Source organism: Enhydra lutris, unplaced genomic scaffold, assembly GCF_002288905.1.
Source record: "Enhydra lutris kenyoni isolate GAN:26980312 unplaced genomic scaffold, ASM228890v2 scaffoldscaffold21, whole genome shotgun sequence".
Lineage (NCBI taxonomy): Eukaryota > Metazoa > Chordata > Mammalia > Carnivora > Mustelidae > Enhydra > Enhydra lutris.
Genome location: NW_019154105.1, coordinates 24,281,250 through 24,308,929, shown reverse-complemented (window position 1 = coordinate 24,308,929; position 27,680 = coordinate 24,281,250). Strand labels below are relative to the sequence as shown.

The 27,680-nt window shown below is 39.1% G+C and overlaps 1 protein-coding gene across 1 annotated transcript in view; it reads right to left on the bottom strand.

The window, feature by feature from the left end:
- Window positions 1-219: 219 nt before the first annotated feature.
- Window positions 220-27,680, bottom strand: part of LOC111148842 (neuromedin U) — a 111,603-nt gene continuing 84,142 nt past the window's right edge. The window contains exons 2-8 of the mRNA XM_022505658.1: window positions 21,809-21,867; window positions 14,514-14,561; window positions 10,774-10,833; window positions 9,889-9,918; window positions 9,749-9,799; window positions 4,769-4,822; window positions 220-336 (exon numbers count right to left, since the gene is read on the bottom strand). Coding sequence (XP_022361366.1) covers window positions 220-336; window positions 4,769-4,822; window positions 9,749-9,799; window positions 9,889-9,918; window positions 10,774-10,833; window positions 14,514-14,561; window positions 21,809-21,867 — 419 coding nt within the window. The remainder of the gene's footprint in view (window positions 337-4,768; window positions 4,823-9,748; window positions 9,800-9,888; window positions 9,919-10,773; window positions 10,834-14,513; window positions 14,562-21,808; window positions 21,868-27,680) is intronic.

The window sequence follows — 27,680 nt, the reverse complement described above, 5'->3', positions numbered from 1 at the left end:
GGGATCCAGCCCCGCTTTGGGCTCTCTGCTCGGCAGGGAGCCTGCTTCCCCCTCTCTCTGTCTGCCTGCTTGTGATCTCTCGCTTTCTCTCTGTCAAATAAATAAATAAAATCTAAAAAAAAAAAAAAACAGATTTAAAAGAAAAACTATTTTAGGATGCTTTTAAAATTGTTGACAAGTTAAACATTTATACTCTCAACCAACTTTTATTGAGAATGTTTACAACACAGGGATTCTCACACATGGTAAGTTTAGCAAGCAGTTTTTCTGAGAAGAAAACAAAATGTCAACATTTTGCATTCTCTGGTACTGCTTCTGCGAAAAATAGTTGGTATCCTGTATAAAAAGAAAAATTAAATTTAAAGTCAAGTATAAGTATGTGAAGGTGTATGTATGTAATGTTAGCATATAGACATTTCTAAAATATTTCTTCAGGTCTGATAAAATTGACATAAGAGAGATATCTCAGCTATTCTTCATTTAGTATATTTTTAGCTATCAATCTCTCTCTGATAGACCACTTATTCTATATGTCTGTATTTTCCAAAATTTTACAGTATTTATATATATATATACATATATATTACTATATAAAAGTGGTTTTCTAAAGTTCATTGATGCCAATAAGATTTATGAATAAAATATTTCAAAAGTTGCAGTTATTCCTCATGTATTTATTTCCTTTGGTTTTGCAATTAAATCACTCTATGTTATGTCTAACCATTTTCTAAGTAAACATAAGTCCCCAGGACAGAGTAAAACCTCAGACAATCAGATGAGAAAAACAAAGAAAAAATGATTACTGAACTATTTTGCTATTAACAAAATAAAACGAAATCTTAAGTGAGTTAGTCCATGTAAGCCCTAATCTTGAAAACAATCCAAATCAAGCTATTTTCCTCAGAAAGAAGTTTTCCTAAATTAACCAAATCACGGATTAAATTCTATTTCATATCTGTGAGCACTCTACCACTTGGTTTGGTATTACGAGCACAGACATTTTTTCCATTTAATATTAAACGTTTTTGTGTGTACTTTGTAAATGTCTCTACATTTGTAATATTATAAAAGATAGCCACTTTTCCATTATCCTTTTGTTCTTAGTTCCTTAAAAAAAAGAAAAGAATTAAGGATATATTTGCGCATGTTTCTGATGTGAACAGCTCGTTGCTGAAACAAATTAATGCCAAATATAGTCTGAAAATTCAAGTTCCTAATTAGGTTCTAGAGCACACTAAATTTTTTCTTCACATTTTCAGTATATTTGGCTCTTTCATTTCTTATCTAACTGAATTGGCCAATGTATAAGAACCACATTAAAACAAAGGTGAGGGAGTACTCTCACTTTGCTCCTGACATTAACAGAAATTCTCCAAAGTGTTTTACTATCAAAACTGTTACTGATGGGTGCCTGGGTGGCTCAGCAGGTTAAAGCCTCTGCCTTCAGCTCTGGTCATGATCCTAGGGTCCTGGAATCGAGCCCCGAATAGGGCTCTCTGCTCAGCAGGGAGCCTGCTTCCCCCTCTCTCTGCCTGCCTCTCTACCTACTTGTGATCTCTGTCTGGCATATAAATAAATAAAATCCTTAAAAACAAACAAACAAAAAAGTTGTTACTTACTTTGAGACCATTACATAAACAATGTTAATAAAGATTCATCTCTTTCTATAAGATATTCTCTTGGGGCACCTGGGTGGCTCAGTGGGTTAAAGCCTCTGCCTTCGGCTCAGGTCATGATCTCACAGTCCTGGGATGGAGCCCCAAATCAGGCTCTCTGCTTAGCAGGGAGCCTGCTCCCCACCCCCACCTTTCCACCTACTTGTGATCTCTGTCAAATAAATAAATAAATTCTTAAAAAAAAAAAGATATTCTCTTAAAACATCAGACATTGATGTGGAATTTTGAAATGATTAAATAATTTTTCTTCTAATGGTGAAAATATTTTAATAGACCTCCTAATGTTGAACCATCCTGAGTTGTTGGAACAAACTTCACTTTTATGGAGTCACATAATTTAAAAAATTTTTAAAAATACGGCCGAATACAACTTACTAATATTTCTTTAACATTTTTATGTTGATATTTATAAATAGGATTGACTTCCAGTTTTCCTTTTTTTGATATTATTTTTATAAGGTTTTGATAGTAGTATTTTCTGGCTTCGTAAAAATATTTTGATATTTTCTTCCATCTCTGAGCTATAAAAATTCAAAATCTATTGGTCTAGTACTTTGGAGGGGGAAGTTTTTAGATAACGTTTTCAACTTTTTTCCCATGCCCATTAGTCTGTTCAGAGGTATTCTTTTTTTCTTTCTTCTGACATCAGTTTTGGTAGTACTTACTTTATTAGACAATCCTCCATTTTATTCAGGTTTTCAAACTGATAGTCATAGAGATTTGTAAAGTACTGTTTTGTGATTTCCATTTATTCTATATGTTTCAATTTCCTTACTTTCATTTGTATATTTGTACATTTATGGCTTCTCTTTTTTTTCTTGATTAGGTTATTAGGGTTTTTCTTGATTAGGTTATTAGGTTATTAGATTAAGCTAATTAGGTTATTTTATTTTATTTTTTGCAAATAATTAGATTTTGCTTTACCAATTTTTCTTTTTAACTATTTGGTAATTTTTTAATTTCATTTTTCATTTTATAATTTTCTTCCTTTTGCTGTCTTGAGGTTCACCCTGTTTTTTTTTTTTGGTTTTTTTTTTTTGGAACTAAAACCTTAATTCACTCATTCTTTCTTGTTTGAGAGCATTTAAAGCATTGAATTTTTCACTGAATATGCCTTTGGCAGAATCCTGTAAGTTTTAACATGCAGTGTTTTTATTATCTCTTTGTTTTCTGGATATTGTATAATTTTGGTATTATCTTCATTAGTTAGAAATAGTTCATTTTGATATTTGTTTCTATGAGAAAATACTAAGAATTTTAACATTCTTAAGCTAACTATGTATTTAAGGGTTGAGATAGTGATATGAAAAAATATATGCAAAAGTATGTTAAGTACAGAATCTACATTAAGACTACATGAGGTTAACAGAATATACTTTTATTTGTGTGGTATAAATTTATCAATCTGAATTTGGGTCTAATTTCAAAATTTACAACCTAGTAAGATATTAGGATTAACACATTTATTAAATATGTAGGACCACCCATATATCTCCTCTATCTCCAGCTCTGATGTGGAAATTCTGTGAGTTCTGAGGTAGAAGTCATGTTCTCATGTCTTTCCACATTGTCTTAGTTCTCTAGAAGTGGTAAATCACAACTTTTCTAAAGAATCTTTGAATACAGGTCACTTGGAAGACAGAAATGCATTCAGCTTGTAAGTTCTGGCCCATTATTGTGGACACTGATTACTACAATAAGAACACAATCCTTGACATCTTACCTGTGGAATAAATGATGATAAGGTCAATGTCTACAAAACCCAACAGGACTACTGTGACATAGTCCAAGGAACACACAACATGGGCAAAGCAAATCTGGTCCTAAAATACTGACATTTTCCATCATATAAAGCCCCCACTGCCCCTATAACAACAGTATGTATATAGAATATTAATGCACCCATGCAGTCAAGTAATAGAAATATACTGAGCATGGTTTAATTTGTGAATATCTGAAAATGACAGAAATTTTCAAACTGGGTTGAATTGGGAAGTACATACCATTTTAACTGTAACCTTCTGATCTTCTTCCATTGCGTGGCTAGAAAAGAATAAATAAAAAATAAATCAGTGTAACTAAGGAATGAAGTTAACTTTCATACAAATCAACCTAATGATTTCTATGGGAATTATTATATCTTCTTTTATCTAGTTTTGCTCTCCCTTCCATCCATTCTCCAAATTGTTGTTAAAATTAGTTTCTAAAATGCCAATCTTACTGCATGGCTCTTCCTAGCCCAACACTAAAGTTGAAATTCCTTAGTTAACTATTTCACTGGCTAATTCCTGTTGATTCTTCAAATTCAGCTCTTAAAGCCTTCTCTGTACCTCCTCCACATTCCGGCCTGGGTTAAACACCTTTCTTCCAGAAACCAACTGCCTGGATTGAAGGTGCATTTAGCATAGTATTTTGTATTTGTTTATCAGTTTCCTGTATTAGGCTGTAAACTCTTAAAGCATAAGAATGGAATCCTATCTGTATGCTTCTAATCTTTGCAACATTGCCCAGCACCCAGTAGAAATTTAAAAAAAAATTGCTAAGTGAATGAATAAAAAAATCTCTGATAATGTAGTAAGGATACAAACATTTTAGAAAGTAAAGCTGCTTAGAAAAAAACTCACATTTCTTACACAATTTGGACAAGCAAAATATTAAATGCAATTACAAAGTTTTGTTGACTTATAGCCTCTAGTATAGTTGATTCTTTCACTTTTAAAAACTTCTGAAAATAGTCATAACTGTTCTAGTCTCCTGAATCAAATATTCGGTAAATGATTCCTTGGAACTTAAGGAGTAATGCATCTTTAAGACACTCACTTGCTGCACATGAAATTTGATAGAAATAAACTATTTAATATCTGAATGTCACTTGGGGTGTTTACAAACATGAGTGGATTAGAGAAAAGATCAGAGCTACCATAAAATTAAAACAATATGGTGGGGGAAGAAGTGAATCTCAAGACTAGAGCACCTGATATCAAATATCTATAAACAAACTTAAAAACTTAATGTAAATAAGTGCGTAGTCAGGGTATTTTTTTCAATTTAAATGTTGCGTGATTTTTTAAAAAAATATGGTATTTGCATACCCTGAACAAAAACTGTCTTCGAACTTGGCTTGCAATAGGACCTTGGAATTCTTCCTGGAAGAGAAAAGGAGGGCATTACAAATCAAAACTAACAGTAAAAATAAGTGCAAATTCTTAGTGAATTCTTAGTGAAGCTCCAAGTTATTTTCAACTACCATAATTAAACGAGGACGGAATCAAGGACTTGAGTATAAAATTCCTATCAATAAGTAATCTTTAAATGTATACCTGAGGAACTTTCACTTAGCAATATCACCAGAATGTTGTATTTTAAAATAATTTCCTAGGGGCAGCTGGCTGACTCAGTTGGTAGAGCATGCAACTCTTGATCTCAGGGTCACGAGTTCGAGCCCCATGTTGGGTGTAGAGTTCACTTAAAATTTTTTTAAAATAAAATAATAAAATAATTTCCTTATCAACATAACAGCTTCTAGGAAGTTTGTCAGTTGCATGTGTATTCATCAGTTAGTAGAATGAGAGATGAAAGTTCATAGATAATTATTTTAAAACCTCCTCTCAGCATTTCGTTAAAACGAAATAGTTTCCTTAAAATACATATTGTATGTGCTAACACATGATCAGGGAAAAATGTAAAATAGAATTGTGTCAGACCTAAAATACACTATGTTTCCATAGGAATTGAAATTGAAATTGAAGGACAACTTTGGTAAACGATATTTATTCAAGGAGACTTGAATAAATTAGATTTATTTATTTATTAGTAGATTTTAGTAGATTAGTAGATTTTCCCAGTATAATCATATTCACAGAAATGATAAGAAAAAAAAAACAAGTAAGAACACACCAGTTTTTCATAATGGGTGTTATTTTGAAGTTGCTTCTTTTCTTAAAGCATTTCATTTTAAACAATGGAAAAGATTTAACGTTTTATGGTTTCCATAAAATGGGTTCTCATAGCTTCCTATTTCAACAACTTCTTCTTATAGCAGCATCAGGAAGGATGGCAATCACTATGAAATATGTTATCAAGTCCTTTTGAAATTATTCTGTAAGTAAAATCAAATTTTAAATTCTAAGAAATGGCTCTGACATCTATTAAAATTCTGAAATCCCATATTAATTTGGGGTGCCTGGTTGGTTCAGTCGGAAGAGCATGTGACTTGATCTCAGGGTTATGAGTTCGAGGCCCACATTGAGTGTAGAGATTATGTAAATAAATTAAAAACTTGAAAAAAAAACCTTTGAAATCCTTGTTTTACAAGAAATGTATTTTAAATTCTCAATATTTTGTACCTAATTCTCATCCTGACTACAAACTCCCCCAAATTACTTAATATTTTAAAATGCACACATAGAAACTATATATTTATATGCTTGTATAAGAAAAGTTACGTATGTTACATTAAACAGGAAAAAAAAGACAAGGAAAATGTAACTTAAAGAGTGCCAAATTTTAAAACTTTCAAGCCCAAACATATAGGTCTGTATAATCTTATTGGAGAAAAAATTTAGGAAGTAGAGATAAAAAAGTTGTCGGGACGGAAGTGAGGACGTCTAGCAAAGAACGTTTAAGAAAAGTGTTTGGATGCCCAAAATCTGAAAACTCATTTTCCTTAAGAACACAAAACATTTCACTATCAAAAATCTGTTTTAAAATTAGGAGACTTAGGCCCAACAAAGCTTACACTCTACTGTAATTTTTTTTATTCATGTCTTACATTCTTTTCTTTCATCGGTTCCTATGAAACTTGGCTTGTTGCAAAATACTTTTAGGAGTTATTTGTCCATCAGGTCATACTGCTAAGTCAGAGGTTACATATTCAGCTATTTTTCTGGAAATACAATCTTGCTCAAGGTGGAACATTTAGACAAAGTACCAAGTGGCCACAATACTGAGTGTTTAGATCTGGTAAATAACGACAGCGAAGTGATATAATAAACAAGTCATTGGTTGGTGTGTTTTAAGAAACTGCATCTTTAAATTGAAATCTTACACTATTCATCAGTCAAGCAAAGTGTACAGAAAGTAAAAGTTAATTCAAAAAGGCATATATTATTTCTAGGAAGTTTGTTGACTACGATTTGATTTTTTTTTTTTAAGAGGCTATTACAGTTCCTCTTACATTTCTTATTCAAGTTGGCAGTAGATATTGTCTTCCTTGACGGAAGCTTAGTTTAAGAATGTGAAGAATTTAGGAAGGAAATAGTGACCATAAAAATAAATTTTTGATGAATTTATTTGCCTAGACTGTATGCATTTTTAAAGGTATTTGAAGACCGTTTGTTGGTAGTATTGTAAGAATAAAATTAACATGGTACTTAAATTAAGGGAAAATCTAACAACAAAGTAATAGAAGTATGTGGGGGCGCCTGGCTGGCTAAGTCAGTGGAAAGTGCAACTATTGATTTTGGAGTTGTAAGTTCAAGCCCCATGTTGGGTGTAGAGATCACTTAAAATCATTTAAAGAAATAATAGAAGAATCCAAGATTAGACAATAAAGAGAGCATAGTGAAAAAAAATTTGCCTAGACAAGAAGTCAAAAAACTCTGCTGTAATCTCTAATCTCACTTACTAGCATGATCTTGGGAAACACCTTTATTCTGAGTTGTTTCCCTTTTAGTAAACTGGGGATAGCAATACTTGCATAAGTACTAACAGAATTGCCAAAAGAATAAACTGAGATAACGTAAGACTTAAAACTAAAATGCATTACAACAATGTGAGGCATTACTTAAAAGTAATACCTAGAAACTTTCATCAATGAGAGTTAAAAATTCTTTTAAAATGACAATAAAAACTCCACAATCTCTAGTTAAAACATGTTAAAACTCAGTTGTATTCCTCTTAAACACAGATACTGGATTGAGGCCATATTTCTGTTTAATTGTGAAAATTAAAGATGCCTGCATTTAGTTTCTGATCTATTTCCTTCACAAGCCTTACTCTTCCCAACATTTTAGTATTTGGGTAGAAAGCTTCCCATCCTAGCCAACAGCCAACCTGTACACTGAGGAGCGGCAAATGGTCCTTCACCTTTTCTCCTGTTCCAACCTAAGTACTAGGCACGCTGTTGTGTCCTTTCCTTGAACCAAGAAAAGTTTCCTCACCGGGAGGGTCATGGCCCTTGGAAGAGCGTGTAACCCCAGCTTCCCTCATTTCCCTCAGCTTGAATCCAAGGGGAAATACTAAGGGGGGCAGGAGCGATTCTCTTCCTCCTGAGTGAAAACACTTCCTCACTTATATCCTCCAATATAAGCGAAAACACTTATATTAGGCTTGTCCTGAGAGAGTGTCTTCTACATCACCACAACTGGGAATTCAGGGCCCCACAGAGAGTGACGAAGCAAGCATGCAGTTTGTGTTACGTACGTCCTGTCTGAACCTCTTCATTCTTCTCTCATGCAGTTGAGGAACAAGCTGCAGCAGCGGATGGACGACAGATGACTGAGAGACACGAACACACACACATGATGAGCACGAAAGCTTCTCAGCATTGGGCATAAAGATGGTTTCCTATTTGTTTGGTTTTGGTTTTGCTTTTACCCCACTCTACTTGCTCCAGACAAAAAAGAACAAGAAAGATGTTATGTGATGTAGCTCTTTGAGAACGCTTCAAAGAATGCGGAGAATAAGCCAAGAGATTGAATGAAATGTGGTAGGGTCTGTGCTAGGATCCTCGTCATCAGGCTGGAGAAATGCTTTCCTTAGGGCCTCAGCTCCGTCATCAGCTTCCGGCAAGTAAATCACCCGCCAGCATCTCTGAGATGCTTCCAGACTTATGCAAAATGGTTTGGACCGATGGAACCAACTCTGAGAATCAGTTTTCTGCTATGAAAATGTTTTGTCTGGAAGATTATCGTGTACGCGCATCTGGGAACCTCCTTCACAAAAGTTATTTTGTATTTAAAACTGAACATATGGAACAAGACAACAGGGGACACAAAAGTGACAAAGGTGTCATTGATCGTGAAAAATGGGACTAAAATACATTTTCTCAAAATGTAAAGATGTCAAGCAGAAGGAAATGAAAGTATTATTTGAGACATGGGATTACCCGATACAGTTTCATTTTAAAGGCATGGCTTGGATTGAACCTTCTCACAAATATTAAATTTATTTGTCATATGGATTACTTTAAGCCCTATCTAACAGTGATTTGTTAACCAGTTCAACCTACCATTCAACTCCTTATACATAAGAATATTCAATATGACAAACATTTGAAACTGAGTTTATATTACAGTTACCTTTTCAGAGGTACACCTATGTTTAAAATTCACTGTGCTCCTCATTCCCAAAATTGGTCCATGGCAGTGAATCACAAGCATAGAAGGAATATTATGGTTGAATAATTACTAAGCATTTCAGATTGAAACACCAAAATAGCTTTTTAAACATTCATCTGTATAAAAAGAAAAACTACCACTAAAACCACACAATTTGGGAGTGAACTGAATTCACGTTACTGGTATCTGGCTAATCTTAGTAAATTCTCACATTAAAAGCCTAATTACAAAATAAGGAGAGCTGAGGAATAGTACTGGATATTTCTAGTTATATTTAATGACATTCTTGGCAATCATCATTTAAAGTCATTCTTAAAATGATTTTGGTTAAATCTTGTTTTTCCTTGTACTAATTGAGTTCTAAAACAATAGGTTTTACTTAATCATTTGTGCCCTTTTTTTGCATCTAGAATGTAAAGTTCATAACAGGAGGGATTTCTTTTTTAATTTTCTAATTTTATTGCTACATTTCTAGTACCTAGACTTGTGCTTGGCACAGAATAGATACTCAGTAAATAATTGTTGAGTGAATGAAAAAACTTAATGTACATGTAGTTAGTAAGATATAAAATAAATGAAATGTGTAATAAAGATTGAATTACATTTGTTTATTCACATACAAACTCTTAAAGGGAAAAACATGAATTTTGATTTAGCTCTATTAGATAAACTGCAAAAACAGATTTAAAAAAATACTAGCAATTACTAATAAGAAGTAATTCTACAACCTACCACAACATTTGAATTGCCCAGCTTCTGTGTCTTTGAATAATGAAATAAGAACTGTTGGAAAAAAAAGTGAGATTTACTATAAATGGTTACCGACTTCTTTTATTATTTTTTAGTGTATGTGTTTACAGAAATCACCTTACCCTTTTGGTATTATCTTTTTCATCTGTTTCCTATTGAAAAAAGAGAGCAATAAATATCATCTTATATATAACGTATTATAAGATTATAATATATAAAATACTATATTATATTATGTAGTATATTATAATCATATACTATAATATATGTAGTATAAAGTTTATAACATAAAATTATTTTTAATCTTTAAAAATATGTGATATAAAATACAAGCCTGAAACTGGTTAAGCATATATTGCTCTTAAATAAATGGGAAAGGGCACCTGGGTGGCTCAGTGGGTAAAAGCCTCTGCCTTCCGCTCAGGTGATGATCTCAGGGTCCTGGGATCGAGCCCCGCATTGGGCTCTCTGCTCAGCATGGAGCTTGCTTCCCTTCCTCTCTCTCTCTGCCTGCCTCTCTGCCTACTTGTGATCTCTGTCTGTCAAATAAATAAATAATATCTTTAAAAATAAATGGGAAATTAATCAAATATTGTTTATAATAGATGACTGTAAACTCCCTTATTATTGTCGTTAAATTCTCCCATATCTGAGAAGCTGAACTATTTGTTTCTTTTTTTTTTTTTAAGATTTTATTTATTTATTTGACAGAGATCACAGTAGGCAGAGAGGTAGGCAGAGAGAGAGGGGGAAGCAGGCTCCCCACTGAGCAGAGAGCCCAATTCGGATTCCGGGCTGGATCCCAGGACCCTGAGATCATGACCTGAGCTTAACCCACTGAGCCATCCAGGTGCCCCGAACTATTTGTATCTTATCCAAAACCAACTTAGGCTCTTCTAGCTCTTCACGAACTGCTCCCGAAATTGGGCATACTTTCTTCCAGAAGGAATTCCAAGGTATCACTGAACAATATTTTGCCTATAAATAAAACACTATTTCAACCTTACCTGGGGCTTTGGTAGAGTTCCCATAATTGTGATGCAAAGCTCCTCCAATGCATTGGATGCCTAAAGAAAACAAGAAGATACACAGGCCAGGCTTTTGCTTTTGCATCATTTACTTAGAAGAGAGAACTATGGAATGTTAGGAGCACAAGGATATTGCAAATACCCAGAAGAGAATCCTCCTCGTGTCCCATTAAAACTCTGTAGGAATCCCTTGGTTTCTCTCATGACAAACACTTGACTCCTAAAAGTAAAACCTTCCTTGCAACCAGAAGGGGAGAATGTTGTGTGCTGGGCATAGGCGTGGATGGGGGCTTCCGCTGTGGTCCAGATACATAGTTCTCAGCACTTGCTAAGACCCCATGAAATTCTATGACCGAGAGAAACGAGAACAGGGCCAAAAGAGGGATTATTCTTCCCGGCTTGTAGCAGAATCTGAATGTACATGCCAAATCTGTGAGCCTCGCCGAATATTACTCATTATTGGCTCATTTAAAAATCTTGCAATGGCTCCCGAACAATGGGAGGGGAGGGAGCCGCACACGGTGCCCCTAATCTGAGTTACCACCCTTCCAGGCTGCTGACTGCACACCCCGGGATCAGGTTTGTCAAAGCATCTGAGCACAGAATTAGGGCATGGCTCCCTGCGGTTAGGCGCCGGCTGGGCGTGGTGAGGAGTAACACAAATGGACAAGCAGGGGCGAAACCTGCTTTGCACAGGATTCAGCACACTAGCACCACGAACAATTGATTACTTAATAAACGCATAGCAGAAGTACGGAGGAGCTGGAACCGTGCTGGGGGCGGGGGGCGCGGGGAGCCGTAGAATTAGTAGTTGAAAACGTGGGCTGCGGAGCTGAGCTGCCTCAAATTCTAGAGCCGTGCAATCCCAGCTCTGTTCCTCAGCTGTGTTGCCCTGGGCCGGTTATCTAAGCTCTCTAAACTTCACGGTCTTCAGCCACCAGTCCGGGATGACAACATCCCTGCGGAGAGTTCTTGGAAGGATTAGGTGGAGGCGGAGCTCTCAGCACGGTGCCAGGTACGTGGCAATTAGCTAGCAGTAAGAGCAGTAAAGAATGTGTGGCCTGTAAAGCTGGATTTACAACAGCAGTTACTCTTCGTTGGGAAGACACGCCATAAAGGATTGTTCGGGGCCAGCGACGGTCTCGCCCTTGCAACAACAGCGCATGGTGACCGCGTGGCTTGTAGCGAGGGATCCAGGTGGAGCCCCGAACAGCATCCTCCCTAGCGCTTCGGAGGTCTGCTTTGCTCTCTTCCATTTGTTTGCCTGCCGGGCATGTTGTGGGGATATTTAGGAATAATATGAAACGGATCCTATTTTCGTAGTGCTTCAGCAAATTGCAAAACACTTTCATATACCTAATTCGCATTCCGTCCTTAAAACGCGGGCGTAAGGAGGACAGGGAGGTTCTAGGAGACTGTCACGTGATCAGAACCACACATGACCCGCAGTTAGTCCTGGGTGGCCTGGGGGCTTGGCCGTCTGGCCTGCAGACCTTGCTGTGTGGCCTTGGCATTGGCCATTAAGCCTATAGCTGGGGTGGGGGTGGGGGGTCGGATGAGAGAGAGTAACACTGATACACTCCTTCCCACTTTTTCCTCTCCGGGTTGGATACATAAGTCACCCCATAAAAATCTGGAAACAAATTCCTGAAACCTCCTTTTATGGCCCATGTAGAAATGCTGTAAAACACAAAACAATAAAAAGAAAATATCTAGTGATGTCATGTGTCTCTTAACACACAGAAGAATAAATTCAGTGTCTCCTAAGAACAGCTTAGAAGCCGGACGAGGCTTGGCGACAGGACCGAAGTTTGACAGAAAAGGTTTCAAAACATGTTGCATTTTCTCCACCCACTCTTCTTAGGAAGCCATGATTCTCTGAGCTACAACTATTCTTTAAGGATTTTTCTCATACTGTTTTTAATATTTTATTTTTTATTTGTGGACTTTAAAGATACTTTCTTTCCTCTTTGGTAAAAATGTTTTGAATGTGAATGCTTTGTATGTGAATGCTTTGTATGTGAATGTTCAGATAATCACACAAACAATAAAATTATAATTAATGTGAAAAGTAATGATTTTTCTTAAAAGTCGTATCAGTAGAGCGCCTGAGTGGCTCAGTGCGTTAAGCCTCCACCTTCCGCTCAGGTTATGATCTCAGGGTCCTGGGATCGAGTCCCACATCGGACTCTCTGCTCGGCAGGGAGCCTGCTTCCTCCTCTGTCTCTCTGTCTCTCTGTCTGCCTCTCTGCCTGCTTGTGATCTCTCTCTGTCAAATAAACAAATAAAATCTTTAAAAGAAAAAAAAAGTTAAAAAAAATAAATAAAAAATAAAAGTCGTATCAGTAAACGTAAATGATTCCATAGTAAATTTACCAAAGCTCTCCTCAAAAGGTGCAGTCTCCAAATCCAGCAAAAGCTTCGTCTGGCTTCATGGGGTCTAAATGAGTGTTTTTTAAATTCATGCTTTTAGTACTGAAGAAATAAGATGACTCCGAGGGTGTTCCTGACTTTTAAATGCATGCTTCTGCATTATACGCTGATTAACATCCATCCTATGTTATAAGCTGTTAGTGCTCCTCCAGCACCTTGAAATATTATTCATAAATGTCATCTATTGTGATCCTGGTCTTGCTTTTTCCATCTAATGCCATGAGCTCGCCTGCAGACCGGGGGATGAGTCAAGGCAGGAGGAATATAGCACTGCACGAGGCTGCTTCTCCACCTCGGCCATGATGACACTCTGGAAGGACGACGTGACCTTGGCATAGCATGGCACCTTAGCCAGACCACAGAGGGTTTACGTGGGGGCTTCGCAGTTAGTAGCTAGGCCGCAAGCACGCCACTGATTGGTCTGAAAGAGGCTGAGCCCGCCTCTCCGGCCAGGGAACTAGTGATCCTGATGAACAAAGGCAGCACACTGAGGCTAACTCTGCTGCACCCACACTAGGGAGTAGAGCAGCGGACAGAAAGCAGCGCACCCCATCGAGATGGTGTGGAGAAGGCACGCTTACTGTCAACGCCTCATGCTTCCACGTACACGAGCTATACAAACACTCCTCACTTCCCCACCATCTCTGAACTCTTGCCTGTGGAAGAGGCGGGAGCACTGATGGTTGACTGGGAGGAGGAAAGTGGGCATGCTCCCTTCAGCCCTTTCCTCCTCGGGAGCCGCTCTCTGGCTGGTGTTCTTGTTGGGTCTCTACCCTGTGCCTGGAAACCTGACTGGCCCGGAGGCCTCGAATCACCCTCCAAGCCCAGTTTCAATTCTGGGAGTAGTTTTAGCAAACACACTTGGTATCAGATCTAAGGCCACCTTGGAAAAGTGACTTCGCTGTTACAGTGACACTTCGACCTCCGTAAGTCTGACTCCATGTTTCTCTCTCTGTGGGTTTCACACTCAGTTGAGGGAGAGGATATTAGCCTCCAAATGCAACAACAGATACGTTATTTTTAACCTAACGCAGAATTTTTGAAATTAGCATTTTCATTTCCAAAATATGTGCATATTATCTGTAAATCTATTTCCCTTAGAGAGAAAGGCCCCGGGATGACCTCACAACATAAAGTCACAGAACTGATTATTACCTGGCGATGATGTAAGGATTTCTAAAGTGTTGACATGTTTAAATGAGTCCATAAAGTAATGACAGGTCCAGAGGGAGAAATGGAGTGACATCTACTTATGTCGCTACAAAAACACCTCCAATGGGAATTACCTGAGGCTGAGAATCAAGGGACAGCCAGGCCGAACAAGCGTCATCTATCTGTGGAAAAGAGAAATGCCAGTTACAGCTTGGAAATAGAAAGAATGGCCTCAAAATTAAGAAGCATCCTGTGATCCTGTGGTTCTTTATTATGTAAATCCGATCACACTATCTAAATTAACATGATAAGGGGCGCCTGGGTAGCTCAGTTGGTTAAAGCCTCTGCCTTAACTTGCTTGGGTTGTGGTCCCAGGGTCCTGGCTCTCTGCTCAGCAGGGAGCCTGCTTCCTCCTCTCCCTCTGCCTGCCTCTCTGCCTACTTGTGATCTCTCTCTCTCTCTCTCTCTCTGTCAAATAAATAAAAAATAAAAAATCTTTAAAAAATAAATTAATTAACATGATAATAGCATAAGTGCTAATTGATAAATAATACACAGAAAAAACTCTACACAACAGCTACCAGTTCTCTAGCAAGGAGCCAGCATTAGGAAAGGGTTGGAGTTCAGTGGTTTACTACGGAATCAGTAAAGATTTTGCCACACTCTTCACTTTTGTAAGTTTTCCTCCAGTTCGGGCTGTGTCTTCCGTCTACTTAGACGTAACCACTGACCAAAGACTTTCCCAGATTTATTACATCTATATGGGCTTTTCCAACCTGAATTCTCTGATGTTCAGCAAGTTTGGAGGACTGGCTGAAAGTTTTCCCTACATTCATTACATTTATAAGGTTTCTCTCCAAAACGGATACTCTCATGTATTATAAGTTCTGAGCTTTCAGGAAAGACTTTCGCACGTTTACTACATTTATAATGGTTCTCTGGAAAGTGAGTCCTCAGACGTATATCAGCATTTGAGCCTTGCTTAAACTTTTCCTCAGACCCACTGTATTGATCTATTCTCTCTGCGTTATAAAGCCTCTGGTAGTTTTTAAAAAAATTTTTATTTAAATTCAATTAATTAATATATACTATATTATTTCAGAGGTAGAACTCAATGATCCATCAGTTGCATACAACACCCAGTGCTCATTATTCAAGTGCCCTCCTTAATGTTCCTTAACGTCCATCATCCAGCTGTCCCATCCCCCACCCGCCGCCCCTCCAGCAACCCTCAGTTTGTTTCCTAGGGTTAAGAGTCTCTTATGGTTCGTCTCCTTCTCTGATTCACCTTATTTTATTTTTCCTTCCCTTCCCCTATGGGCTGTGGTAGTTTTTTATGTTTGACTCCTCTGTAAAGCCTGTCTCAGTTTGCTACACAGGTGAAGTTCTTCCTCGTGATTGATACTCTGATAGTTGTTGAGCACTGACGGATGGTTAAGCATCATCCCACATTTATCAAGTTTATAGATTTCTGAATTCTTTGCTGTTGAGTAAGTCTTGAGTGTCAGTTAAAGAATGCGGCAAGCCTTTAAACAATGCTAATCCCTGAGTCATTACCAGAGAATTTATACTGGAGTGAAACTTTACAAATATAAAGAATCTGGAAGCCCTTTGATCAGTGGTGAAACCTCATTCAGTATCATGGAATTAGAGAGAAGCCTTATTAGTGTAAAGGACATGGTAAAATCTTTAAGGACTTCTCAACCCTTATTCACAACACGGAGTTCAAACTGAGGAGAAACCGTGCAAACACAAAGATTTGTGGCAAGCCTCTTGCTGGAACTCACGACTTACTCACCATCATAGATCTCACAGAGGAGAGAAACCGTAACATGTAAAGAAAGTGGCAAAGCCTTTAACTGAAATTCAGTCATTACTCAGTGTCCCCGAAGTCACACTAGATTCAAACTCTAGAAATGTAATGAAAGAGCAAAGACCTTTGTTTTTAAAAAAATACACCTTAGAAAACACGAGGGAGGGGCACCCGGGTGGCTCAGTGGGTTAAAGCCTCTGCCTTGGGCTCAAGTGATGATCTCAGGGTCCTGGGATCCAGCCCACATTGGGCTCTCTCTGCTCAGCAGGGAGCCTGCTCCCCCCCCCCCCCCCCGCCTGCCTCTCTACTTGTGATCTCTCTCTGTCAAATAAATAAATAAAATCTTAAAAAAAAAAAAAAAAAAGAAAAGAAAACACGAGGGAGTGCCTAAAGGAAAATAACTTTACAGATAGAAAAAATTTAGAGAAGTATTTCATGGAACATCAAATGTCAATAAATGTCACAGTTAACAATAGAAGTCAGTCAATCACTCTTTTCAGACATTAGTTTAAGTCAGAATATTTACTATAGGGAATATGAGTTAAATGTGTAGATAACATATTTGCTAGTCTGCTTTAAAAGGTAAAGGGGATGGATTTTTGGAAAAGCATAATTAATGACAACATGTTTTTTCATACTGACCCTATTTGGCATTTGTAACTAGCAAATTTTAATGTATTTCTACTGTCCAATCACTTTATGAAATACCTGTACTTCTCGTGGGTGTATGAAATCATGTGGACTATTGTGGCTGAAGCAAAGATAACATGACAGCCTTCTTCATTCAGTGGGATTTGTGCATATCTAATTTTCCTTTGAAGATTAACAACAATATAATACACACCATATGATGAAAATCTAAATGGAGATACTGTTTGTGGCTGACTGATTAACACTGATGTACGTTACCATGAAATAGATGTTCGGGGAATCACCTGTGTTTTGTAGTACTAAGGAACATTTTGAATTCTATATATAAAACGTGATATCAAATCATCTTTATGAAAAAGGAGGTGGCAATACAACAAAATACTATTGTATTTTTGTCATGGCTGTAGTTAGAAGTAGGGAATATTAGCTGCTGTGGTTGAAATAAAGAAATCTTTACAGATTAAAAAAATAAGGTTTAGTGAACTACAGTTGACAGCTGTTTTCAGTTTTTGTCCTAAAGAGAAAAATTGAAAGACTTTAAACTGTAGTATAAGAGATTTATATTAATCATTAAAGAACTGTGCTGCGAAGTTTAGCACTAAAGCTGGATGTCTGGAGTAGTTTATGGCATTTATTTCTTCAGTGGCCTTTTAAAATGGGACTGGAAAAAATGGTACTGATTTCTTGTCTGTCTTGGATAATGTAACTGGAGTCCTGTTTATGGCATAACATCTTGGAATTCTTTGTTGATCAGGTTAATTTCATTTCCATTCTTATACTACACAGAAGAGGGGATAATCATACTCTTTGGCCATAATTCCTCATGCTCCTATTGCTTCCAAGATGAACATGTACTCTAACATCTGATTCTCTAATCTAGAGAATAAGGAAGGTATACAATATTATAGAAGACCAAAGTCTTTTTTTTTTTTAAAGATTTTATTTATTTATTTGTCAGAGAGAGAGAGGGAGAGAGAGCAAGCACAGGTAGACAGAATGGCAGGCAGAGGCAGAGGGAGAAGCAGGCTCCCCGATGAGCAAGGAGCCCGATGTGGGACTCGATCCCAGGACGCTGGGATCATGACCTGAGCTGAAGGCAGCTGCTTAACCAACTGAGCCACCCAGGCGTCCCTAGAAGACCAAAGTCTTAATGTCTCTTTCCTTTTTATCCTCACAGAGCCTGTCATGTTCTCCATATATCACAAATATTTAGGGAATTTTTAAAAAGATTTTATTTATTTATTTATTTATTTGACAGAGAGAGACACAGTGAGAGGGAACACAAGCAGGGGGAGTGGGAGAGGGGCAGGCTTTTTGCCGAGCAGAGAGCCTGACCTGCACGTGGGGCTCTATCCCAGGACCCTGCGATCATGACCCGAGCCTAAGGCAGACACTTAACACCTGAGCCACCCAGTAGTCCCAGGGAAATTTTTTTTAATTCCTCTCATCCCTTGTGCCCACCCACCTGCCCCTCTTCCATGCCATGCAAATCCAGAGTCACAACTATAAAGACACACACACACATACACACACAGGATATGGCATATCCAACGTGTCCGGAATAAGTGCTCAATAAATATTCTTTAAGTAGCATTGAACTTGTAGAAAGAAAATAAAGTCAATTGAGAGCGAAAGGCAAAAAGATACCTTTCTAAAGCCTTGAATTATGACCAGTGCTTTAATATATCACCCTTAAATGTTACTTAGTTTGCGTCAGCAGGGTCGGAGGAACCAATCCCTCTTGCAAGGTTTTTGTGGTACTTTGGTATCTGAAGATACCACATACTTAAAGGCAAAGTTGTCCACCTGCAGACCAGGCTGCGTGCCGAGGTAAGGTGGCCCTGTCCAAGAACAGCGGACCCTTGAACCTAAGGGCTAACTAATCAGTGCATCAGTATTGTTTGGAGAAAAATATCAGAATAAGAAAAAACACCAATTAATCAAAATAGGAGATAATTGCAAAGCTCTTCAGTCTTTGTTCTTTTTTCTTTGAAAGGCACAGCAACACTGCTCACCCACTTTCCGTTTGGATAAGCATTGGTTCATTTTACTGGGCTTGTGGCCCTAATGGGTTTAAGAGCCACTAATTGCTTTTGAGAACTCTGTAGAGTCTGTTGATGAATTTGTTTGAAAATGGTTAGGTCTCCATACAAGGTTGGAAAAGGACGTGTTTCTAGTGTGTGGATAGCTCAGTCATTTTTAAAACCTCCAGTGGAAAAGCACATCTTTTAGTGTCTTAATTTCTTTAAATATCTCTTCCTGTAAAAGAATTTATAGGGTTTTACAATTCTAGTTTTTTCCCAGCTTTATCATCTAAAATCTAATTTCAAAAATTTTCCACAGAAATATGGTTTCCAGCTAAAATAAATGTTTCTGAATTATACATTAATCTCTGTTATCTAAATTATTCTTCTTGTTTATATACCTCTGGCATGTATTTTGATATATCAAGGCAGAGAACCTTATAACAGACTTTATGAGCTTTTTTGCTATTAGAGATTGTGTAGCAGTTGGCACTTACTACCCATTTTATGTATTTGATGGTCATGATCAAGAGGTCCTGAGATCAAGCCCCATGTCAGGCTCTCCACTCAGTGTGGAGACACAGCCAACATCTTTCAAAAGCTCTTACTTTCTAAATGTAGTCCTTTTGAAAGAAATCTTTACTTTTAATGTAATTCAATCCATCATCTTTTTGGCCTCATGATTTATATTTGCAATTTTGTTTTAGAAGTCATTCCCTGCTCCTAGTTCACGAAGATACTGTCCTAATAAAAAAGATAGATTCTATTAATTCTTATAATTTACCCTTTATATTTAGATCTTTAATCCACTTGGAGCCCCCTTAGTTTTTTTAATTGAAGGATAATTGGCATACAATGTATTAATTTCAGGGGCGCAACATAGTGATTTGTTATTTTATACATTACAAAATGGTCGTGGGGTGTTAGTTTTATTTCTCTCCATATAGCGAGCCAGTTTTTCACCTTCACTTGCCAAGCAATCTGTGGTTTTCCCTCTGATTTTTAATGGTACTTTTATTGTAAGTTGTGCATTTCTTTTTTTTTTTCAAAGATTTTATTTATTTATTTGACAGACAGAGATCACAAGTAGGCAGAGAGGCAGACAGATAGAGAGAGAGGTGGAAGCAGGCTCCCTGCAGAGCACAGAGCCCAATGTGGGGCTCGATCCCAGGACACTGGGACCATGACCTGAGCCGAAGGCAGAGGCTTTAACCCACTGAGCCACCCAGGTGCCCCAAGTTGTGCATTTCTGCCTTAGTTAGGGTTTTCTCAGAAACAGACCTTGAGATAGTGATATGGATATGAGTAGGTTATTAGGGAGATGATCCCAGAAGCACTAGTGGAATAGCGAAGAAGATAAACAGGGAAGAGAAGGAATTCCATAAAGTATATGTTATCGAGGGGATTACCACCATGCCTAACTGGGATCAGTCTGTCTGGGGAACTCTAGGAGCCAATGCAGAGCACATCTGTTATCCCAACAGAGGGAAGAGGCAGCTGAGGTATTTATCTACCAACTCCCTTGGGTTAGCAATTGAGGGGTATTCTCAGGGGTGGGAGCATTTACTCTCAGGCATTTCTAGTCCAACTACACCCCACATGGGGCTTGAACTCACAACCCTGAGATTAAGAGTCGCGTGCTCTACTGACCGAGCCAGCCAGGCACCCCCAAATTTTGACTTAGAATTTTTTATGTCATTTAATTCTAACTATTTTGTAATTTCCTCTTTAGCCTGGGATTATTTACCAAAACGTTACTTATTTTCCAAACAGATGGGATACTGAAGTTATACTTGTGTTGTTAATTTCTAATTTTATTGCATTATGGCTGGAAAACGTTTAAAATGGTTCCTTTTTAACTTGCGGAAATTTTCTTTGTGCCCTAACACATGGCATCTTTTTGTTTAATGTTCCAATTATGCCCCAAAAGAATGTATATACTATTTAGTGTAGGTTTTAAAAAATATTTCAAATAGATTAAACTTATTAATTGTATGGTTATATCTTTGTTATATCTATCGATGTCATTTGTTTTAACATCAGTTTTGAACAGGTGTATTAAAATCTCTAACTACAAATGTTCACTGATCTATTCTCCCCTGAAGTTCTATTAGATATTAAGTAAATTTTGAGTTTTTAAAAATACATATTAATAATGGCTGTATCTTTTACCTTGCTGTTCTTTTATCAGCATAAGACACTGAATATAATTTAAGATCTGCACATACTGAGATACTGAGCATAATTTACTAAAATCATAAAATAAGGTCCCTCTTTGCTAAGATGGTTTGTTTATCTGGATTTTATTTTATCAGATGTTAAGACTGATACTCCAATTTTCTTGCAATTCATATTTGCTTGGTATGTCCTTTTCCATACTTTTTGCTTGGCCTTTTTTTCTTTTTTAAGTGTGACTTTTTTTTTTTTAAGATTTTATTTATTTATTTGACAGAGAGAGAGGTCACAAGTCGGCAGAGAGGCAGGCAGAGAGAGGGGGAAGCCAGGTTCCCCGCTGAGCAGAGAGCCCGATGTGGGGCTTGATCCCAGGACCCTGACATCATAACCTGAGCCGAAGGCAGGGGCTTTAACCCACCGAGCCACCCAGGTGCCTTTAAGTGTGACTTTCATAGACAACATATTGTTGGATCTCTAAAAAAAATTCCAATCTGCGAATTTCTGTCCTTAGGTGGTATTTTTGGTACATTCACATTATTGTAATTATTATTAGGGCTTATTTCTGCCATCTCACTTTACCATTTACTATAATTGTTTTGTTTCTATTCATCTTTCCTTCTTTCATTTCAAAAGAATAATAATTCTGAATGTTATGATATCAGAATATTAGTAAAATTATAGTTGTTCCCAAATTCAATTATCTTATTTCATTTGATAATTTCAAAGAAGATAAAGTTTCCACTAATGTATAGGGACAATGCTTTACCTCATTCCACAGCTGTCGCTCTTGCTCAGTCTGTAATCCTTGAGATAATACTGGAGCACCTAAAAATAAAGTTATACTTACATGTTATTTTTATGGTATTTATTCTAAAGTTAAACATTTATATATAATTCAGTTTTGGATGCCATTTTTCATTTTCACTGTACATCATTACCCTCCTATTTCAACTAGATATTTCAGCATTTGACTTAGTATAAGGATACATAATTATTAAATAAACCTTAATAGCATTTCAAAGACATAAAGAATGGATTTTTTTTTTTCTACACATCTATGAACGTGCATAGCCGCATTATCCTAAGAGCCCCAGAGTGGAAACAATCCAAATGTCTGTTATCTGAAAAGAGATAAACAAAACGTGGTGAGTGCACATATGGAATACTACTTGCACAATAAAAAGGAATGAAGTATTAATATATGCTGCATCAAAGAGGAATCACAGACATATTATGCTAAATCAAATAAGCCAGATGCAAAAAAAAAAAAAAAACAAATATTGTATGATTCTATTACATGGAATGTCCAGAAAAGGCTGTATTAAAGAAGGACTGGTAGTTTCCTGGAGCTGGGGGTAGGAATAGAGACTGACTGCACATGGACATAACAGATTTTGGGGGAGTGTCATGGAAAATTGTATTATTGTCATAACTGGACAGTTCTAGAAGTCTACTTAAAACTCACTGTGCTGGGGCACCTGAGTGGCTTGGTTGGTTAGGTGTCTGACTCTTGGTTTCTGCTCAGGTCATGATCAAGGGGTCCTGGGATCAAGCCCCATGTCGGGCTCTGCACTCAGTGTGGAGATTGCTGGGATTGAGCCCCACATCAGGCTCCCTGCTCCCTGATCAGCAGGAAGACTGCTTCTCCCTCTCCCACTCTCCTGCTTGCGTTCCCTCTCTTGCTGTGTTCTATCAAATAAATAAAATCTCTAAAAAAAAAAAAAAATTTAAAAAGTTTAAAAAAAAGAAAGAAATGGAGGATGCCTCTTTATTCAACAGAACTAAGCAGCTCCAAGAAACATTTTGGGTCTAAGCTTCTCTTTAACGAGTCTGAATCTTTCCTAAAGGAGGATATGAACGTTCTCAGGAAAACAGTCTAAAAGGCCACTGGCCCTTTCCTCACAACTTGGACACGCGGCTTGTCTACAGTTACTAAGACTTGAGTAATAAGGAGGTGAGAGGAAGAGGATGGAGGGTGAGAGCAGGAGTTGACTTTAAAGAACCAAACCAGAACCAAGTACTGATGCAAAGGGAAAACGCAAAGATTTCCATTCTTTGGATTCAGTCTTTACCGGCATTTACTTCTGATTTGTCCACTCACTCTACTGCTGTTTGTTTCACAGGTGTTCCTGTGCAAAGGATACAATTTTATGTTCTTCCTATGCCTGCCCGTCTCCCACCCTCCTTCCTCCACACTACCTCACCAACAACCGTAAGCTTGCCTCCTTCCATGCCCCCAAGCCGGCTCCGGGCCACACAGAAATCGCCATTATATCCAACTTAGTCCCAAGCTCTTATGTAATTAAAAAGGGGTACTTTGTGGCTCTTACACAACACATGTAAATACAGTCTCAGGGTAAAAAAGTTAGAGGAGCCAACATTTTAAAATGCTTTCAACTTTAGAAACCCACTAATATCCTAGTACCAAACCCAAACCTTAGGGGGAATTATTTTTCTCTCCTTTGTGTATCTGTCAACCAAAGTTGGTGTGATGTTCTCCCCCAAGATACCCTAGATATGGGCTTTATACTGTCAAATAAGAGTACTAGACACTTCCTCCAATACAGTCAGAGACATTCCCCTATCTTCGAGATCCTGAAAACTGCACTGTTTTTGATGAGTTTTGAGATATTTATACTTACGTACTATCTAGTAAAGTGAAACCTTTAGTCTTATGTTGCACAGTCTAACTAATGCAAATAATATGGATAGACAACTTTTGTATCTGTCAATACACCTCTGTAAGAGAAAGAAACATTGACCTTTTTATTGGGGTATAACTTACATACAACATTATATTAGTTCACAACATAATGATCCTAAATTTGTATATATTGTGAGATGATCACCACAATAAGTCTAGTTAACATCCATCACATATATAGTTACAGATTTTTTCTTGTGATGAGAACTCCTAAGATTTACTCTTAGCAGCTTTCAAATAGACCATATAGTGCCCATGCTGTACATTACATGCCTGTGGCCGATCTGTTTTATAGCTGGAAGTTTGTACCTTTTGACTCCGTTTACCCATTTCACACACGCACCTCCCCACCTCTATGAACCACCCATCTATTCTCTGTATTCACATATTTTGCTTGATTTTTTAAAAATATTTTATTTATTCATTTGACAGAGATCACAAGCAGGCAGAGAGAAGCAGAGGCAGGGAGGCAGGGGGAGTAGGCTCCCTGCTGAGCAGAGAGCCCAATGCAGGGCTCCATCCCAGGATCCTGAGATCATGACCTGAGCCAAAGGCAGAGGATTTAACCCACTGAGCCACCCAAGCGCCCCTTGCTTGATTTTGTTTTGTTGGGGTTTTTGTAGATTCCACATGTAAGTCAGATCTTTTAGTATTTGTCTTTCTCCGAAAAACAGATTTGATTATTCTAAAAGTGGTGCTAATTTTCTTTTCTCATCGCTTGAACTTAACGAGTATAGGGTTTGAAAGGGAGAAACTTCTTGCTGACTGAATTTTAAGAATTACTCAATAAGTAGGGGTCTGAGTAGGAAAAAGCAGTTTTGGTTTTTTTTTAAGATTTTATTTATTTGTCAGAGAGAGAGAAGGAGGGAGCACGAGCAGGGGCAGGGGCAGAGGAGGAAGCAGGCTCCCCACTGAGCAAAGAGCTTGATGCAAGACTCAATCCCACGACCCTGAGATCAGGACTGAGCTGAAGGCAGACACGTAACCGATGGAGTCACCCAGGCGTCCAGAAAAAAAAAACACTTCTTAATTTAGTCTCGGGTATTTTGATCACTTGCTGTCACAAACCAAATCAAGGTCTGTTGCAGTTATCCAAATGTACCCTCTTTTAGGAAATTTCCTTCTTTATTTTAATAATGTTCTCTGAAGCATAAACCTGTGGCCACTAAACCTGTGGCCGGTTCTTCGTCTCGCATTGCTGTTGTGGGCTCTGCTGACCCGTCTTGCCAAGGCTGCTCCACTGACTGACACTGTCTTACTTCCCTCTGGCTTTGTGATGTTTGTTTCACTGGTTTTTTTAGGTACATCCAGTTGCATCCTGCATGGTGATTAATCTTGGTGGATTATCTCCCAAGTTCGGTTATACATGGTGTGCTTCCCCTCCAGGGCCATTTTTAGGGACTCGGGACTAGGGAAGATCACACTTTATGTCTCCCCTCTCTCCTTTCCCTCACATCTTTAGAGAGATAAGATTAGGTTTTTTAAAATATCAAGAGCAGGTCTAAAGGGGGAAAAGATACGAAATGGTAGTCTAGGGGGTCTCTGTGCAGTGAGAAAGGCATCTTATCCCTTTGCTTGAGAAATACGAGGGATATTGATGAGATGATTGGCCAGCCAGCAGAAACACTCTTTTCTGAAATAAAACCCAAGACTTGTCCTTTTTAGAAAGCAGCTTTCCACAGTTTCTGCTTGATCACCAGTGACCTGAAAATTCCCCCTCTTCCCAAAAAGCAGGTATCCCCAGCTGATGCAAATATCACTGTAAACATACAACATGTAATGTGCATGGCAAGTACATTTGCTTTACAGAAAAAAAAGACACTTTTAAAACTATAATTATCAAAAAAACTGTAATTATCTGTTTCCTTAATAAGGTAGATAAAGGCTGCCATCCTAATTCTACTAATAACAAATTTAAAACAGAAAAATATTAATATTACTTTGCATAAGTTATGCTGTATTATTGCTGGCTCTGTGATGGAGAAGGTTAAGACTAGCTTCTGACTGCTTAGATCCCACAGCCAAATGGCCCCATTTTCCTTGCCCCCTTCTCCAATGCCCCCAGGAAAGGGGGAAAAAACCCAAAACAATGAAAGGACAGCGATAAAAATAAACCCACTGGAAAAGACTTGCTTCAGTCTTTCTACCTCTAATTGAGGGCCGGCCTGCAGGCTCTGAAAGGTCCCGGGAGTTATGGTTTCAAGTCCCCAGTGCTCTGGACAATGATGAGATGGTCTGCCTACCTTTGCCTCACTGACAGGAGAGCAGAGGGAAACTCAGAGACGCTGCTGTGCAGTTAGAAAATTCGTGATCTTAGCGAGACAGTGGCTGGCCCTGGGGGGGGGGACTCTGGGTCAAAGGTGGGAGGTAAAGGATGGATCCCTCAAGGTACCTGGAAAAATAACATTTAGGAAATAGGGAAGTGATCTCCCCATTGGCAGGTGCTGGGCTCAGCTCTACCTTGTCTGCAAGCTTCAGACACCCCTCCCTGGCCTCGCCTTTGCTTTTCCCACTTCTTTTCTCTAGGTCAAGAACAGGAAGTCCCTGTTTTATCAAGTCACATTTGCCTTCACTGGCTTTAGCTGTAAGCACGGACTGAAAGCCAGGCTTGCCCACTTGCCTCTCCAAATCTATGTTAAAAAAAAAAAAAAAAAAAAAAAAAAGTCTCCAAGGCACCTGGGTTGCTCAGTCCCTTAAGCTGTTGCCTTTGGCTCAGATCATGATCTCAGGGTCTTGGGCTCCCTGCTTCAGGGAGAGTCTGTTTCTCCCTCCTCCTACCACTCCTCCTGCTTGTACTCTCTCTCTCTCTCTGTCAAATAAATAAAAATCTTAAAAAAAAAAAAAAGGTGTCCATTCTTTTTTTCCTGATCTGTGCGTCAAAACCCAAACGGCACAGAGCCCACCTAGAAGAGGGCCCCTCTGGTTTATGTGGATGGAACAGGAGTTCATTCACTAAAGATGGGCCCTCTCCAAGTTGACCTGGCACCAGCAGGTGAAGTATCAAACTCTCGTTTTACTTTAGCCATCAGTCCCTCCAGTAATTGCAGTGAAAGGGAATGCATTTTAATTTTCACTGTTAATTTATATCAGTTTTCACCGGCCACGGGCCAGGGACGACCCGAGTGCGAGGGAGCCCTGCAAGTTTCCGCCAACCATAGGCCACCGGGGGCCTGGGGATTTCGGCCCTGCAGCGACCGCGCTCTGGCCGGGCCACTCGCACCTGCTCCGCTCGCCGCCCGCGGACAGCAACGCGCGCGGGTCATCAAAGGCGAGAAGCTGGGGAGCCCCACAGCAGGAGGGGAAGGAGAGAACCAGAAACCAACGGAAGAGGCGAGAAAGGGAGGGAAGAGGGCGCAGCAGGTGGCGGGGGGAAAGGCTCCAGAAGCTGCGGGCGCGGGGCGGGAGGGTGGAGGGGGCGCGCGGCGGGAGGGTGGAGGGAGCCCGGGAGGCGCGCGGGGCCCACTTACCCAGGCAGGTGCCCACGTAGCAGGCGAGCAGCGGCAGCAGCAGCAGCAGCAGGGGCCGGGACGCGGCGGCCACCTGTCCCGGGGCGGCCGCGGGGCGAAGGCGGCTGGCTGCTTGCGGCATCTCGGCGCTGGAGGGAGGCTCGGGGCTTGGACTCTGCGCTGCCCGGGCCAGCACTCCACGCGGGAGCCTGGCAGTGCCTCTGTGTCTTCTGCGCGCAGCTCGCGGGGCTCCGCGGCCAAGCTGACCTCCCCGCGCGCAGCCAACTTTTAAATCTCGCGGACACGTGGGCTGGGACGGCGCGGGCCCCACGCGCCCGGCCTCCGTCGCGTCACTAGCGACCCGCTGCCCGCCCCCGACCCCCCACCCTTAGCGGGATCCGCCCCCGGTCATAGTTCTGACTCAGGGCACCGCGCATTCTCTCTCTGCGTGCCCTCTGGGCTCTGGGGTGAGCGTGGAAATAAAACAG